The following is a 19,487-nucleotide window of genomic DNA, read 5'->3' as shown; positions in this document are numbered from 1 at the left end:
CTAGATAAAAATGCTTGATATCTAGTTATTTTAATAATTTCTCTCACAAATTTAAAAAGAGTTGTGGACTGCTAACTAACATAAAGAAATGTTTTTCCAGTAGAAACTTGACTTATTTAGATTAGCAAATTTAAGCCCTAATAGAATAGGAGACTGAGATTACAAAAAAAAAAAAAAAACCCCTCCGGATATATATTTGATCAAGAATCTAAAATAGATTAAAATCAAATATTCTATTCCATCAGAATGTATATGAAAATAGTACATGTACAAGCTAAAATAAATAATATGTAGAAAAAATGATTTAAAAAACCTTGCTAAACATATTTTTTATAGGATTCTTGATGGAAATGGAAAACCATTCAGAAAACCAAAGGCCAATATTATTTTTAAGGCACTTGATTCAGATAAGAGAAGTAGGGAGAGGTTCTAAAATATCAAGAATTATTTTCATTATAAACAGCATATTCTAGAAAACTAAAGGTAAAAAAGAAATTCGATTCTATTTTATCCAATCTTCCTGGAAGAAATTCCAGCAGCAGCCTGTAATATAAATGGAGTGTGGAAACCAGCTCACAATTGTAGGCCTGGGAAAGAACAACACTGCCTAGAAAATGAAAGTTGATCAAGACTGGAAATATTTTACCCACTTTCATTTAAATCTTCATTTTTTTTTTTCCTGCTGGTTTAGGAAACAGAATACAGTATAATGGGATGGTAGAGAATGTGAACTCTAAATATTTTGAAATGGCCACACTGACATGCTCAATATAATTTTCTGTGACTAAAAAACACTAGGCATTTGATTTGGATATTCTGCCAGATAAAATATGATTTAAGAAACTCAAAAAAATTACTTTTATTTGTGGTTTTTGTCCTCCCGTTATGTAAGATTCACTTTAATCAATTGACAGATGCTTTAAAAAACTATGATGAAATTTAAAAACAATATTACTAAACTAGTGCCCTGCTTTCACTGAAATGCACACCCACCTCATCTCAGAGAGGTAAACATTTATTGCAACATTGAAGACCTGAAAAAGCAGATACTTGCTGCTTTCACGTCTTACTCAATCTGCATCCAAAGGTTCCATGATCATACACACTTTTAGAAAGCATCCAGGCTAAATCATTCATGTAAATTGCAAACCCCCTGACTAGCCAATTGATTCTGACAAGTCAATGCAATTAAACAATGGGGTCATATTGTATTATATTTAAGTTCTAAATAGGCCTTAATTAAAGATATCTAAAGTTTCCTAAAAGGAACAATTAAGCATCACTATGAATTATTTTAAATTATTGTTCTTAGAAGTTTGGTATAACACTGAAATGCTTAAAACCTGAGTAATTTTGATATGTCAGTCCTGTAGTCACTAACCTTCTGGATTAATGCCTTGTTGATATGTAAATTACTAACTTTATGAGGTTTTCAAAGTGATTATTATGCCAATATTTCAACTGGAGTAGTAAGTACCACTAGTGAACATATGCTGTATGCGATTCTTGTGCATTATCTCATTAATCCTCACACCAGTCTTAAGGGTTAAGAATTGCCAGTTTTAAAACTATCATTATAATTCCCATTTTACAGATAAAACAGGGTAGAGCCAATATTTGAACCCAGACATTCAAGAACCTCTGCTCTTTACCTACACTGTGGGCTACAGGTGGCTATTCCTAGGAATGATGGGCTGTTCTTTTTGTATTATAAACAGTGACTGGCCATGGTCGCCTATTTATGATAAAGCTAATCTAAACTAGGTGTTTTAGTCTGAGATTATATGTTATGTCCTGGAAACCAAAGCAGGCAAGAGGATTGAGAATTCCAATAATGATTTTGTTTAACTTTTGAAAATATTAAATCTATAACAAGATACACTATGATCTTGAGTTAAATAACCTAAATTACAAGCATTAAGAACTACAAGTGATCTATCACTGTGGTTTTAGCCTTTTCTCTGACTCTACATATCAGCCAATGACCTACCATAGTTAGTAACAGTGGCCAACATTGTAACCAAGATTCTCAAGGTAAAGAGAGAGAAATGGCCTCCCTTCCTTCAAGGAGCCCATCAAAAAAGCTATAGGTACATATCAAAGCTCCCTGTGTGACTTTAGAGACCTCTCTCCTCCCCCTAGGAAGCATGTTCTCTCATCCCAAAGGTTTGAGAATTTTTGATATATAGAAAGATAATAAATAATAACACTTATTGAATGATTTCTGAGCCAGGCGCTGTTCTAAGAACACATTCAATCTTATAATTTATGAACTATATTAATATTCCCATTTTATACACAAAGAAACTGAGGCACAGATAATTTAAGGAACTTACCCACAGTCACGCATCTAAAAATGGTTGAGCCTGACTCTGAACTCAGAATATCTGATTCTAAAACAGAACACTTAATCACTGTACTATATTATTTCTAACTAGTCCACTGGAATAATTACATAATTATAAGAAAATCATCAAAGCAAATATGAAAACTCTTCAAACTGATAATGCAGTTGCTCTGCCCAGGTCTAAAGAAGGAAAACTTACTTCATAAATATAACAACAATCTAAGATGAACCTTGGCTTATAAAACTGTCCTTTAGGTCTTAGGCACTCTCTCCCTCTATCTGTCTGATTTTTTCATAATTTTACCTTGCTCTAAATAACTATACTAACTAGTCTTGATTGTGTCCAAGTGTCAAAGTGCCACTGTTGTAGAAATCAATTAACTCTAGCACATGCTTTTCTTTTTCAGAATTTAATTTTTCTATTCATTAAAAAAATGATAAATTAAGATGACATATCATGTATTTATTTTAAAAACATGTAAAGGCAGTAACATATGAATGAAGAATTCTTCATTCATGTTATTGCTTTTTAGTCATAATTTGGTCAGAATTATGACTAAATTCAAAGACAGAGATGAATCTCATGAATATCATATCTCACAAAAGAAGCCAGATGCATAGAACACAAACTGTATGACTAAATTTATATAAAGTGAAAAACCAGGCAATCTGACCTATGGCGTTAGAATTCAGGACAGTGGCTACCCTTGGAATGGGGTACAAGGTCGCTTCTGGGGCTCTATCGCCATCTTGTTTCTTGATCTGGTTAATGGCTACACAAATGTTTTATTTTTTGAAATTCACTGAGATTTACAATTAGGTTTTGTGTACTTTTACACTATGTATACTTCAATACAAGAGTTTACATTAAAAGGCAATAGTTCATCCAAAATTCCCATTTTGTTAACTTTACAACTTCCGGAACTTCTCACTTCCAGAAGAATGTAATTAATTTGTTTCATAAATAAAGCTCAAAATATCTCTACGTAAGATGGTAAAATTACCATTTTCTCATCTAGAAAATGTTTTATGAGATATTTTTAAAGTCAGGTTTATTGAGGTATAATTTTGTACAGTAAAATGTGCAGTTCTACAATTTTTGATAAGCATACCCTTTTGTACAACCATCACCATGATCAAGATAGAAGAGCAGTTCCATTATCTCCTCAAATTCTCTCTTTCCCTTTTCTAGTCAACATTATCCCCCAGTCTCTAGCCCCTGGCAACATTTCTCTCCTGATAGTTTCACCTTTTCCAGAATGCCATGTGAATGGAGTCATACGGTATGTGGTTTTTAAGTCTGGTTTCTTTCATTTAGTGTAACATATTTGAGATTCATCCATGTTGTTGGGTGTTTCAGCAGTTTGTTCCTTTTTATTATATTGCTGAGTAGTATTACAATATATGGATATGCCCCAACTGAAGAACAATTGAGTAGTTTCCAGTTTTGAGTGATTATGAAAAAGCCACTACAAACATTAATATACAGGTTTTTGTGTAGAAATGAGTCTTATGTTTTGTTTTTTAATTTCAAGTTATACTTTTACCTGCAAAAAATATTTTCTATATTGCTTTTATGTTAATTCTTATAACTGAAGAATATGCCAACCAGTTAAAAATAATCTAAGATCAGAAATTGAATTAAATTAAATAATGAACATTAGCATAGATCAACTTTTGCAAATTCCTTCATTACAAATATTTTTGTAATAATCTACTGAATTAAGAGAAAATATAGTCTATCAAATTTCTATATTAATAACTCAAAATCCTATTTAGACTACACAAATTAAAAATCGAGGCCGGGTGTGTGGCTCACACCTGTAATCCCAGCAATTTGGAAGGCCAAGGCGGGCAAATCACCTGAGCTCAGGAGTTTGAGACCAGCCTGACTAACATTGCAAAACCCCGTCTCTACTAAAAATACAAAAATTGGTCAGTCATGGTGGTGGGGCCTGTAATCTCAGCTACTTGGTAGGCTGAGGCAGGAGAATTGTTTGAACCCAGGAGGTAGAGGTTGCAGTGAGCCAAGATGGTGCCACTACACTCCAACCTCAGCAACAGAGCAAGGCTCAGTTAAAAAAAAAAAAAAAAGATAGTGCCACTAACTTGGACTCTTGTATCACAATGAATAAAGAAGTAAGAAAGTTGGCTTGAGAAAAAAAGTGTTTTATGCCTCTTTTGAAACTTTCTAATTTGATACATTAAATTTATAATATATTTTAACTCATAATATATTATAAACTTTACCCCACTGGTTAGCACTTTTTGTTCATAGTAACTAGGAAAGGATTTGAGCGACAAAATGGAAACATGGTAGATGTTACCTAGCATGTTGTGGTAAAGTGGAATGGCCCGTCCATGGGTAGTAAATGCAGTCATGACTAGTGGGACCGTTACACCTGCAGGCAATTACAGAACAGAAAACATCATTCTCCATCCACAGTGACATGCACACACATGCACCAGTGCTCACACATGGAGCCTTAGAAGAAGAACATGGGAAGCAAGCACACCAAGTACCTATCCATCAGGCCAATGCAGTCTTCAATACTTGAGCCTATGCACCTGCAGAAGATGCAAATTTAAAAAAATACAAGGAGAGAAAAATTAGTCATTTAAAAAATCAGTAAAATAAATATTGATTGTCTTGAATTCTTATAAATAACTATTAGACTATTTTGGAAAACAATGAATTTCAGGCTAGCAAGAAGATTTTTGCTTGATGAATACACAGAAATGAATTGCTGTTACCAACCAACCGGAATGCAAAGAAATGTCTGCAGTAAGAGAAAATTTTACACTGGTTCTATGAATAACTTCCAAACACACAGCTCACTTCGATACTTGCAATTCATATGTGATTACATGTCTTGACAAATAAGTTAATATTTCAATGACTATAATTGTTTTGAAGTTTATGGTTGCTTCTGAAAAGCCTTAAGTTTAAATACAAAAACAAACAAATCAATAAGAAAACCATGAGCAATTCAATATAATATAATATAATATAATAAACTGATGCTCAATACTCATTAAAGATTGATTTTGGCAGAAAATGAGTCAACATTTTTAATGCCATTTTCATGGTTACTTTACATAATCACATTATTCTGGTTCTTGGTTGTGTCTTTAAAACATACTTATCTTTAAACATGAATTTATTTAAAAAGCAAATTAACTGGTTTCACCATACTGCAGTTTATCTTGACACTCTCTTTTAAAATAGCAATACCGTAACAGGCAAATAAAAATAGGTTTTTAAACTACCATAATAATGAACTCAAACAATAACAGATAAATAAATACTCTGCAAGGAAATGAATAAATTGAGACCCAGGTAAGTAAAAAATACACTGAGATTAACATTTAAATGGAATTAGATAAGTACACAGAATTTCAATGTACTGTCCTTAGAATTTCATTTTGAACTAATATAGAAGTATTATTTCTATCTTCCAATACACCTGAACTGTTTTTCTTTTCTTTTCTCCCAACAAAGACATATAGAACATTAGCAAGATTCTTCCTACACTTATGTTTTATAAAAGTGCCTTATTTCTCTGGTAATAAAGATTACATATATTTTCAAACTTTTAATTTTCAAATTTGAAAAGGAAGCTGAAGTTAGGATCATAATATAATGATGTAAAAATGTCCCTATGTATAAGGCCAGTTTATCTGTTATATCTTTAAATAACTCTAAATATTGGTGAACTAATATAACATACCCATAATAACAATTAAGTCACTTATTTCTCTGTCTCATAAACATTTGTTATAACATTCCTGCTAGCTGAAAAAGTGGTTCCTTTTTTTTTTGTTTTGAGTAGCACAGACAAATTTTAACCTATAGAAATAGAGAAAATACACCTATGTGAAGTCTTTTAAAAAGCATCTAAAAAGAAAAAAAAAAAAACTAGAGTATATAGCATTAAATTGGTATTATATATAATCTATAGTCAAAATCATTTCTAAAAATGGAAAATTAACTACTAAAAAGGCTTCCAGTTTGTCTTACATAGTTTTCTTTTTATTATATTCTAAAGAATTTGCTGTTTCTAAGTTCCTATTCGATCCTCTTAAAAATTATTTTTATATCATATTATCATTTTATAAAATTAAAAGTCTTCTTCTTGCTTCCAAGTGAGAATCTAAAAAGCTATGATTAGTTTGCAATAAATCTTTATAAAAACCCTTGAAAGATCTAAAAAAATTTCAAAAGTGAAATTCAACTTTAGGGAAAAGTGTGAATATGAAAGATTCTCATTCATTAAAAAAAGCCCTGTGTTACAGATCTACTAAGTGTTCCTAGTACTCTAAGAGTTAGAGGGAGAAAAAAATATGAATTAGACATTTTTCTATTCTCAGTGAGCTCTGAATTTAATGAAGGAGACAGGTGCACAAACAGATGTGTATTGAATAATGTGAAAAAAGTAATAAGAAACACGAAAAAGTGGTTCAGGGTAGTGTGGAGGGGGGACACCTAGAGCAACCCAAGAAGGGCAGGTAGGAAGCTGAGGTTTAGAGTGCTGTGAGCTAGGGTTGGGGTGGTGGTGGTTTCTGCAAGAGCAAAAGCACACGCCTGAAGAAATGTATTGTATATGCAAACAACTGCAAACATTTCTTAGTAGTTGGAGAGCAAAACATGAGGCAATAGACAGGAGAAAAAAGAAGCTAGAATATTAGATGGGAGCCAAATTTGGAGAAAGATTTGCTCAGTAACAATCAATAGAAAATCACTGCAGGGTTTTAAAGAAGTAGTACAGTTGCCAGATTTGTATTTTCAATAAATCTCCTTGCCCTGTGGACACCAGTCAACTGGCACCCAGGCTGACTCCTTTGGCGTAAAGACTACTTTAGTCCATGTTAGAGATGATGGACTCAACTAGGGAAATGGTAACTGTGATGAAGGCAGAGGAACAGATTCAAGAAATATCTTAAAAGATAGAGGGAATACAAAAGGGAAGGTGATCCTTGATTCGATAAAAGTGAAAAGATCAACGGAGTTAAAGAAGATTTACATTCTAGCTTTGATAATAGTGGTACCATCATTGAAAGAATCCAAGAGGAAGAATATGTTTCTTCCTGTATGTGTTACGGGATGAGGGGTTGATAATTTCTGTTTTGTGTATGCAGAGTTTAGTATGGTTGTCCTAGGTATAAATGTTTATCATAGGTATAAATGTTTATCAGCAGTTGGAAAGATGAGTGGCTAAGGGGGAAAGAAGGCATGAGTATAATGATCAGTTTTGAAATAGCATGTAGGAGAAAGTTGAAACCATATAAGTGAATAGATGGCTAAAGGAGATATAAAAAAAGAAAAGCAGAGGTTGAAGATGGAAACCCAAGGAACCCCAACAGCATATAACATGAGTTCTTTGTGTCAGAAGCATGGGAAAATATAATTGAAAATTGAATAAAACCAATTAACTGTAGTCTCAAGAAAGTCAAATCAGAAAAGAACTTTAAGAAAAAGGGGGTGATCATCAGTGTGAAATGCAGAGTAGTCTGGTAAAATAACTCTTAAGAGAATTTTAATTGTCATTGTCCTGGTCACAAGAATGTAGGTTTTTATGAGTTGAGAAGCAAATTGGAAATAGAAAAATAGAGGCAGAGAGAAATGGGGGGGTGGGGAGGGACTGAAGCAGCAGGACTTAGGATCAAGAAAAGTTGTTGAAGGGATTTCATAGGATATTTGAGATTTAAGCCTAATTTTAAACTGAGGATGAAAGACAAAGAAAGATAAGAATATGACTGAAGTGCATCACCTTTTCTAAACACAAGCCGCTGAAAACTAAATAATGTATATTGTTTTTCAACTCTTTGTATTTTCTGTAAGCAACTAATTAGTACATGCCATTTTCATCCATTCAGCAAGATCATAGAACAACAGAGATACTAAACTTTTTAAGAGCCCAAATCACAAAGTAATAACTGAATCAAAATCTAGAATAACAGAACTCTAAAAATAAGTGTTTCAAAGTAGAATACTTACAGACAGATCAGAAAAATAAAACACAACATGTGTGACAATTTCTAAAACAATATCTGAAGTTCTGAACATTAAACCTATGTTGGTATATAATGACGTATAAGTTCCTTGATGTACTCCTAACCAACATAGTTTAGATGATTAAATCTTTAAATTTTGAAATAAAAATACAGGAAATTTTTAAAAATTGTTCATTAAAAGATTATACACAATACTTCTACAAGTAGCCCTTCTTTCCATCTCCTTGTCAATAAAAAATCTTTTGTTATATAAGTTTAAGAATTTTTTTTAAATTGATAAAAAAAGGATTGAAGTACACGTGAAATTTAATAATATGAAATCACTATTCTAATATCAACAAAAACATGCAATGAGATTTTTTCAAAAGATGCCCATGAAATAACATTTCGTTACAAGTCTAAAATGCAGGTTTGGTTTGATACAAAACCAAAATTAAACTGACAACAAATTTGCACATACTCAAGTGATGTTAGTGAGGAAACAATCATCTTTGCCCTCATCATAATTTAATTACTTTAGTTTATAAATCTTTAAAAAAATTTTCTATCTTGCTAATTTCAAATCTGAGCATCACTCTTAAGTTTTAAATTATTGCTCATCATTTCAAAATACTGTGGAGCACGGTCTAATGTCTAACAAAGGATATAAATTAGAGAATATACATTCACTGGACTGTGAGTTCATAGAGGTCAGGAGTTGTGTCTTGCTCATTTCTGAATTTTCCTATCACTGTATGTGATGCAGAGCAGATATCCAATATAACAAAGTTGAAGAATGAATAAAATGAGGAAAGGCTGTTAAAATAAAAATTCTCTAGTTAGGGTAAGAAGAGACAATCTTGTTGTTTCCATGGGTATTAGTGAAAATCTTCTGATAAGAGCTAAATGAATGACCTATTTTAAAAGTGTTAGATAACTTGTTAGAGCCATTATATTTAATGTACTTTTAGAGTGGTAAAAGTGCTTTTAAAGTATGACACAGATAACTTTATTTTCAGAAAAAATCATTAAACAGTATTCAAAGTAAGAACTTTACTTCTAAAATACGTGATTTGAAAGACTATTTCCATTAACCTGGTTCTTGAATTATCTGACATCATATAGGCATATAAAGAAAAGCTGTTTTCCAAAGTGGAACTGGCCTGCTGAGCTCACTTACTGATAAGTTGATTATTACCTGTGTTTAGGAATAAAAATAGTCACTTGTTCCATCATCCCCACTGCTCCTGTGGTTTTCCTAGGAAAATATCATTATCTCTATGTGCTCAATTTGGAAAAAAGGGATTGACTGCACAGAACACCTTATTGCTTCAGTAAAAGATCGCAAAGTACAAGGGTTGCACTGTAGTAGAGTATATATGAGGATTTAGGAATTTAGGAATCACATCCTTGGGAAATTTCTGGGACTAGAATACTCTGGGACTAGAACCACAGCATTTTAATGAAGTGAACGAATCTGGACAATATAGAAGGTATTTTAAAAACAACATGGGCCGGACGCAGTGGCCAACACCTGCAATCCCAGCACTTTGGGAGGCCAAAGTGGATGATCACGAGGTCAAGAGATTGAGATCATCCTGGCCAACATAGTAAAACCCCACCTCTACTAAAAATACAAAAAATAGCTGGGCGTGGTGGCATTAGCCTGTAGTCACAGCTACTTGGGAGGCTAAGGCAGGAGAATCGCTTGAACCCAGTAGTTAGAGGTTGTAGTGAGTCAAGATCACACCTCTGCACTCCAGCATGGGGACAGAGCGAGACTGTATCTCAAAACAAAAATGAAAACAGGATGGCAGAAATTTAAATGAAAACAGAGACAAAAATCCTTCAGGATTAAGTCAGTCATTAGAGAATGCATTTACCTTGGAAGATGCCAGGGAGCACAATACTCAAGTTCTGTCTCAACTTAATTCTGCAGCTGCAAATTGCTAAAGTCGTTTTTTTTCTATTCACTTGGAGTTCCCAAATGCTCTAGTGAGATTTGCTCCCCATTACACCTTCATCCTTCCTTTTGACTGAAATCCAGATTTTGTTACTACCATATATTAATCTCTTTTCATTGTCTCTTATTTCTACTTCCCCCCACTATATATGTTTATTATTATTATATAATAATAATTTAAAAGGGCAGAGAGGAAGACACACCAGCCACGTATCCAGACTATGGCTCTGTGATCTCACTTTCATTTCCCTAATGGCTTCATTGTAATTAAATTTGCAAAAACAGCAAAAGGTCTCATTTTGAATGGCAACAGCTGTTGACATCGACATTATATTGAATAATTTACTGGTTTAATTTTAGCTGCAAAACAATAAAACTCTCTTGTGGATGATTTTAGCAGGCAAAGTTTTCTCTGTCTGGTGCTGACTCTTTCTTCTGCTCCAGCAGGACCAGTTGTTTTTTTGTGAAACACTCTTAACTCAAGTGTGCCAAAAACTCACAAGGATAGCAGTTTATTACCTCTAGTTTCTTTGAAGCAAAGTGTCTATGTGACTATTTCAGTACCTTAAACGTATACGTGCTTATATATGAACCAATGAGTTGGCAGCTACCTCTTCCAAGCTGAATTTGAATTTGAATGGGGTAATATTACTTTACCTTTCCAGGATCTGCCACTTCACAGAGTGAATTAAGCTTATTTCTTGACCTGCAGGAAATTGTAGCAGCATCTGCAAATTGATGTTTTCTTGGCAAGGTATGATGTCGCTTGCTTAACTTCTTCAGTATCCCCTAACAACTAGTCCTTAATCTGGCAGAAAATCTCTTTATGGAATCTCACACTTTCCTGCCAGATAAAAAGTACCCAAGCTGATTCTCAACTACAAGTTTGTGTGTGTGTGTGTCTGTGTGTGTGTGCGCGCACATGTCTATGGGCATTCACAATGGAGAAAAGGCTTTATGGACAGAAGGAGGATAGCAAACGTAACACTGCTTTCAATTACAAATTATTCACCTTCTGGAGGAATAAAAAAGAAAAATCCTTACTAAGATAGATTTGTTGTCGGAATTTGTTAGATGAGTGACATTATTTCTTTTACAGCTCAGTGCTTTTCTTCTTTCTGTGATGTGTCTTTGTTATTCAACTGTTATCAATATCAAAGGTAACCTAATTATTATTCATTGCAAAATGCATTTTTTGAAAAACAGAAAAATGTTTACCAAGCTTTAGATTGTCCCATATCAAAGAATTTCAAGACTATAGGATTACCTGTTACAAGGTTACTTTCACAAAATGTATTTCTTTAAATATAGGTATCACTAGGTTCCCTTTCTTCCTGCCATTGTTACTTTGTTCATATGTTTTTGAAGGAGTAATTTAAGGTAGTATATATCAAAGAGAAATATCCTCACCTTAAGCTGATGTCACAACGAAAAAAACAGAAATAGAAGCCTTCTGTTAAAGATTTTATAAACACAAACCTCAAAGCATGGTTACTGTCATTTTTTTTTTGAGATTTTGAATCTCCAATATAATTTGGAAGAGTTTCTAAAATGCATCCAAGGTATACTTGACACTAGCTTCACGAAAGTGTTGATAGAATGGTTATAGGCAAAAGCTAAGCAGAAATATTGAGGAGTGTACAAAGTTGATTCATTAAAACATTCTCTTAGTATTTCTCTTAAAATCAGCATTTTATATATAAGGCTTAGTAGAGTTCTAGGAGAATGTTACACATTTCAGAAACTATACCAGGGATAAGAATACCTGTGGATAACACATACCAGGTAAGTCCCTGGCCAGCAAGGATGCTTACCCTTGCGTGCAGTTTGGATGGCATGGGTGGCACTCCCGATCTGGATCAGCATACTTGAAAATGAAACTGTTTGCCCCCTGTAAGCCATCTGGACATTTTTCCACACAGTTTGGGCCATCTTTAAAATGAGAGCACTTTGTACAGTTGTCAGGACCCTTAAATGTGAAGAAGAAAAAAAAAAGAAGAAGAAAGAAAAGTGGGTGTCATTTCCTCTGGAATGTATTCACATGGTTTAGTTACTGAGAATTCAGTAGGTGGCAAGTCTTCCTCTAAGAGAATTGGAGAACATTTTCAGCAGTACAAATGTGGATGTAATTTTTGTAGTACAAACAGCACAAAGAAGATCCTTCAAGTTCAGTTTTGATATCCTGTATGTGTGAAAACACTATAATAATATATTTGTTCTTGAAATATTTTCCTTTTCGACATAAGCAGTTCCTGGGCCAACTGATTTTCATGTCATGACTTTAATGTGACTTAATTTAACCAGCATAATTATCCAATGACTTTTTCAAAAGAATGTCAGTATTTTCTTTTTGTGATTTAATTCTGGCAATATTATAGTGCCACAATTTTTAGTAAAACACATTTTCCCTGGAGGTATTTCATCACCATCACTGGGAATATGTGAATGCTCTTACTAAATAGTTAATGAGAAAAAGGATATAACAAAAATTAACTAAAACTGAATTTCATATAAGAGTAGGGTGTAAACTTTCCTTTGTTGTACAATGACTTTATTTACAAAATGAATTTTAAAATTTGTTATAACATTATCAGGAATTAGGCAGTTCAGGTGAATAAAAATAATTCCTAGATTATTATTTGTGTCATACCCACTTGTAAAAGCTAAAAGTAATGTTATGTCTTTTTATGGGGATTTTAGTAAATCACAGAACAATACTGAAAGCCATATAAATGCACATTTTGATGAGCAAAATAGACCATAATAATATAGAAAATACATACAAACAAAGTCTCCATGGAGAAATCTATCCAAGGATAAAGATAATATAAATATGAGTATAATAAATATAAATAAAACATACTCTATATAGTTATGTTTATAATATATATTAATTTTCTAATATATAGGATGTTAATAAGAAATAATAATATGAAAATATATCTAAAAGTCATGACAAAATTAAGATGTTAAAACTAAAACATATATGAAGTTTACAGAATACAAGCTGATTTGGATCTGGTACAGTGGACAGTAAGCATACTAGAAATAGGTATATCCTCAGAGCAAAGAAAATTTAGAACACTTTGATGAATGCCATCTTTCTTAAAAGACATCCCCAAAGTTTTCACACATTCAGCTGTTGTGAACATCAGCTACTTGAAATGTACTTTGACATCTCCTTTTTGGACACCTGTTGTCTTAAAATTCCTCTCCTCTTTGACTGCTCCCCTTTGGCACATCTTCCCCTGACCCATTTCTCCCTAAGATCTAGCTATGTACACAGAGTTCAATAATGATTACAGTTCACAATGAAGACAACTTAAATAAATAAGGTAGAGTAACTATGCAGAGAGACAATTATATCACATTTATAGTTATAAACAATGAGAAAGTCAGGAGCTAACACTAAATTACACAGAACTGTGTATTAGGTAGGGACTGTAAAGACAACGTGAGTACCTTATAGTGTACAACAGAGTGTCCAGTGGTTTGGCTTCCCTGGGCCACATTGAAGAAGAATTGTCTTGGGCCACACAAAAAATACTAAAGCTAATGATAGCTGATAGCTGATGAGCAAAAACAAACAAACAAAAAAAACACCTCATAATGTTTTGAGAAAGTTTGTGAATTTGTGGTGAGCCACATTCAAAGCTGTCCTGGGCTGCATGTGCCCACAGGCTAAACGTCGGGCAAGCTTGTCCTCTGCAAATGTTAATCCAAGAGCAGACAGATATTACAAATTGGTTATTTAAGGCATCAGGAAATCAAGAAATATGATATTTTAAAATTTTAAAATGGAGGTGTGTGAATGGAGAATAGTAGTGTAAAGAAGAAAAAGTAATCAGGAAGAGGTTTCTGGAAATTCTGAGACTGGTGTGGTTCAATCAAGCACTGTCTATTTCACTATTTTGATGTGAGGCTCAGAGCTTGAAAAAAAAAGCCTATGAAACCTGATACTTATTCTATATGAGGAATCTGCTAATGGTAATTTCTTATTTCTTCCAAAAAAGAATACTTCACATGCTTCCAATTTTAACACTTGCTCATGGGTACTTAGGCATGTAATAATGTCTATTACACAGAATCACTTACTGTGCAAGTATGCTCAGTACCATGACTTATTGTACAAGACAAGAGACATGCTGATGTCTTCTTGTAGCATACAGAATAAAACTGAGTAAATCAGGCAGTTAGAGTCTGAACTAAGAATTAGGAATTATTCTTCTAAGTAATGTAAATGTATTTTTCTTATAAATGTAAAATCATGTCCAGGTGAAGTCAAAAGATATAAAGTCATGAAAGTAAAATCAAGTTCTGATTTTATCTTTAAGTATACTGTAGTAAGATAATTTACTTTTTGTTTTTTGTTTTTTAAGCATCTTTTAACTATAGTCATGTGACACTTAATGATAGGGATATATTCTGAGCAATGCATCACTAGGTGATTTCATCATTGCGTGGATACCACATAGTGTACCTACACAAACCTATATGGTGTAGCCTACTGCACTCCAAGGCCTTATGGTATAGCCTTTTGCTCCTAGAATATAAACATGCACAGCACGTCACTGTACTGAATATTGTAGGTGACAGTAATACAATAATAAGCATGTGTGTATCTAAACATATCTAAATATAGAAAGGGTACAGGAAAGGCATGACACTATAATTTTATGGGAACACCATTGTATCTGTGGTCCATCACTAACTGAAATGTCGTTTTAAAGTGCATGACTGTAATTGATTGTATTATCATGACAGAAAACCTAATGTTTTAGGCAGACATGACTAAAAACATCCTGGCAAATCTCAGAAAAAGAAACGTACTGATTTTCCATCTCATTTCCATAATAAAGAGACTTTAAAAATGCCTGTGCCTAATGTTTACTCTTCTCTCATTATATTCCCAAAGGCCTTAAGAACCTCAGTGCAATAAATGCATTGATCAATGTGATAATAGAAAATGAAGGTCAAGGCAACATTCCTTCTTATCCCTAATTCTAAGCTACCTCTGAATTCAATGATCTAGGCAGACAATTAAAGGATAGACTGACTCCTTGTAGAAGTACCACTTTTTTTTTTTTTTTTTTTTTTTTTCTGAGTGACCACTGATGTTTTCCTCTGGTAGCTACTGTAAAAGACAAGGTTATTATTCACCAGTAGCTGATTATCTTCTACTTCCAGTCACAAGAGAAGACTGTAATTCTCCTCCCACTAGAGATAAGGTATGGCTTAATTTGGACAATGAAATATAATTAGAGGTGCTCATGAGATAACCAGTGCTTAACTCTCCAGCCTTCTCTTTCCGCTGCCATGACTCACAGACCTCATGGAGAAGTACAAGTGCCATAAATTAAAAGCATCCCAGAATGTTGGGCCATAACAGAATGGGAAGTTGCCTTAGAACATTTCCCAGATTTCCAGTGTACTATACAAGGTGGCCGGGCGTGGTGGCTCACGCCTTTATTCCCAGCACTTTGGGAGGCCTAGGTGGGCAGATGACTTGAGGCCAGCAGTTCAAGATCAGCCTGGGCAACAGGGTGAAACCCCCTCTCTACAAAAAACACAGAAATTAGCCAGGCATGGTGGCACATGTCTGTAAACCCAGCTAGTCAGGAGACTGAGGCACAAGACTCACTTAAGCCCAGGAAACAAAGGTTGCAGTGAGCTGAGATCACACCACCACACTGCAGCCTGGGAGACAGGCTCTGAAAAAAGGAAAGGAAAGGAGAGGAGAGGGGAGGGGAGAGGAGGGGAGGGAAGGTGAGGGGAGGGGAGAGGAGGGAAAGTGAGGGAAGGAGAGGGGAGGGAAGGGGAGGAGAGGGGAGGGAAGGGGAGGAGAGGGGAGGGAAGACAAACAAACCAAAAAAAAAAAAAAAAACCAAAACCAAACAAACAACCATGCATGTTACATGAAAAAAAGAACTTAAATTTATTTACGTAAGTAACTGCAGAATGAAGGTTATTTGTTACAGCAGTGCAACCTTTATTAACCCAACTTTAACAGCTTTTTCACTTTTATAAGAATGTATTTCAAAATCAGTTCCCTTCCTATTTTTTCTCTTCTTTTGCTGCCTTTCTAGCCTCAGTTTTGTTCTTCTGAAACTTTTCTGATTTCCCAGGCTTGCCTTTCTTCTCACATTTTTTCCTTTATCTTTCTGGATAGGACTGCGTAAGAGTAGCGAAAGTAGAGCAGAATGAATAAAATTATAAAAAATTAAATGAAATACAGAAGACCAAGTGTGGACAAAGACATAAAAGCAAAGGCCTTCCTTTATTTCCAATCTAACCCTTTCAAGATTATCTTGGGTTTCTGTCACATTTAAGTGTAATTATAGTATCTCATTTTATATACAGCTATCTTAGTCCCTGAAGCCATTTTATCCCTATTACACTAAAGATATTGTTGCCTGGGAAACAAAAATAAACTGAGAAGTCTGAGAAATTTGGAGTCAGAACTTGTACAGCTGAATCGCAGTTTCATATCCTACTGACTTGCTGACTTTTCGAGTAACTTTCTAATCATCATTCTTTCAATTTCCTTTTTTTAAGAGTCTTGCTCTGTCAACAAGCTGGAGTGGAGTGGTGTAATCTCGGCTCACTGCAACCTCCGCCTCCTGGGTTCAAGTGATTCTTCCCCCTTAGCCTCCCAAGTAGCTGAGACTACAGGTGCATGCCACCATGCCTGGCTAATTTTTGTGTTTTTAGTAGAGACGGGGTTTCACCACGTTGGCCAGATGGTCTCAATCTCTTGACCTGGTGATCTGCCCACCTCAGCCTCCCAAAGTGCTGGGATTACAGGCGTGAGCCACCATGCCCAGCCAATTTCTTTATATTTTAAAGGGAGAAAGTGATAGCATGATTCAGATGTAACTGTGTTTGGTAAACATAAATATATATAAATTTTTGCCATTGGGGAAGTATTCAGAGGTCAAAAAAATGTGATTTTAATAGAATACATCATAAGATCTGGAATGGGATTTCCAAAAGACTTTGAAAGACTTTGATGACTTCCTCAATTTCATCAAAGTGGCAGTCTAATGGGGAGGCTTCCAGAGCATCTTGGATATCTTAAATGATACATGACTGTTATTTGGTCCATGAAACCATCTCTGACTCTAGTTGCGGTAATTAACAGGTGGACCTAGAAACAGGCAAAAACCTAGCATGAATTGCAAGAGTTGAAAGAAAACAAACCGTAGAGCAAGATTTGGGCCACTGGTTAAGATCATGCCAGTTTTTCAGACATCATTACTGAAAGACATTGTGTTCTTACCTGCTGGCATTCAAGGATTACTAATTCTTTCTTAATTATCAGATAATTTTAAACATTAACTTTTAGGATTTTGAAAAGTATATTTTTATAAACCGTCTCAAGTCTTTTGAGGAACAAATGAAAAAACAAACTGCTAAACCCCACAAATTAGGGTAAATTAATGACTGAGTTATTTACTAGCATAATTTTATATAACAGGTGGCAGCATGAAGAGAAAAAGCATGGAACTGATAAGCACACTGAGATTGGATGCTAAAATTTTGATTTGAAAGGTCTCAATACTACAGAACAATCCATTTAACTACATTGAGCAATTCATCTAACATTTTTTGAGATTATTTCCTTATTGGAAAATAGGAGTAATACCTACACGACAATAAAATAATAGGTAGGCGAAAATACCTAGCACAGAACTAGCTCACAAAAGGCCCTCAGTAATGTATATTAAATCATGAATATAAATATGATCCAAGATGATCACATTAATTCAGACTTGATTCATAGGTAAAGTGGTCATTGAACTATTTTCACACTGAAAATCAGTATAGGAATACTGAAGGGACAGTTATTGATGTCTTTCTTTAGTGACATTTAGACTTTGCTACAGATGTTAAATAAACATCAAGTTTTCATAACGGGGATTTTTCTCATGAAATTTTTCATAAAGGGGATTTTTCTCATGAAATTACTCTAGAAAAGAATATGGTGTCTTATTATCCTACATCTAAGCAGGTTAGTTTTTTGTCTATAGGATTAGGGTGAACTAAAAGTATTAATTAGTTAATAAATAGATTTGAATTTTCTGCAAAGTAACAATTGCAAGAAGGCCAAAATATTATTACCTGAATATATTTTTATTATACAGTATACAATAGATGGCCAAAAGATAATGTGAAAAAATTAAAATGTGCAAATAATACAACTTCTTAATTTTTGAGAAATAATTTTGAATATTTATGTTTGAATTTGCTAATATGAAAAACCTATCCGTAGGTATGCTGATGAAGCCTGGCACAATGTAGGCACTAAATAATATTTGCTGAATAAATGAATAAGATGTTTCTTAAAGCCTTGTTCAAATTAAAAAGTTTAAGAGAAATCAATAGGAAATTACATGTGAGAAGGAAAAACTAATCTAGATGGTTGTAATAAGAAATGTGTAGGAAATACCAGCACAGTGGCATCTATAGTGATTCACAAATGAAATATTAGGCAATTTTTGGCAGTTGCTCATAATTTTTTGAAAAGTGTTTCTGTAAATCTATGTCCAATATACATTATGATTGGATCTAGAAGCCCATGATGATCCCCAGCCTATACAGATGAGATGGCCAAATCCTTGATTATTTTAATCATACATTTTTTAAAGTTTCAGTCTCTCCAAAAGAGATTTTTTTATTTTATGATTTATAGCCAAGAAGTTTCCTAAATATGTTAGTTTTTAAAGGCTCATGTAGATATCTCAACTTGTGTTAACAAGCCATTACAGAAATTCACTTCCCTGTGTTTCATGACATTCTTTACAGAATTCATACTTTTCATACTGTCAATTAACTGTAGATTTCATAACTGTCCATAATGGAGAAAGAAAATAGCTGCATATACCCTTTGCATACTTACTTGGAGATCATTACATATCAAATTGCCTTTTACACTTAGGTTTTTCACGTCAAATAGCACCGCTTTTTTTTCTCAGAGGTTTGATTTTCCAAGCTTAAACATCCTTGTAGTAGTCCTCTGAACTGGCCAAATTTTTCACATCCTTCTTTAGATGAAGTTCCAGAACAGCTCATTGGGGCCTAATGGAAGTTTGGAGGGCTCAATGATATTTTGCTTTTCTCTAAGCTAATTAAATGCTGAATAAACACTCTGGTAGAAAAATTAAAGCTATTTAAATTTCCAGT

General features: G+C 33.8%; 1 protein-coding gene across 4 annotated transcripts in view; it reads right to left on the bottom strand.

Annotated features, from left to right (window-relative positions):
• The window catches only part of ERBB4 (erb-b2 receptor tyrosine kinase 4), a 1,187,662-nt gene that overhangs the window by 286,203 nt on the left and 881,972 nt on the right, over positions 1–19,487 (bottom strand). For 2 of the 4 annotated variants that reach the window (XM_032277666.1, XM_032277668.1), the window contains exons 15-16: positions 12,119–12,273; positions 4,871–4,915 (exon numbers count right to left, since the gene is read on the bottom strand). In XM_032277666.1, coding sequence (XP_032133557.1) covers positions 4,871–4,915; positions 12,119–12,273 — 200 coding nt within the window. Of the gene's footprint in view, positions 1–4,674; positions 4,750–4,870; positions 4,916–12,118; positions 12,274–19,487 lie in introns of all 4 variants that reach the window. The other 2 variants (XM_032277665.1, XM_032277667.1) reach the window with 1 other exon arrangement.

The sequence above is a fragment of the Sapajus apella genome, unplaced genomic scaffold (assembly GCF_009761245.1).
Source record: "Sapajus apella isolate SASKATOON/1434 unplaced genomic scaffold, GSC_monkey_1.0 scaffold10, whole genome shotgun sequence".
Taxonomy (NCBI): Eukaryota; Metazoa; Chordata; class Mammalia; order Primates; family Cebidae; genus Sapajus; species Sapajus apella.
This window is presented reverse-complemented; position numbering and strand designations above follow the sequence as displayed.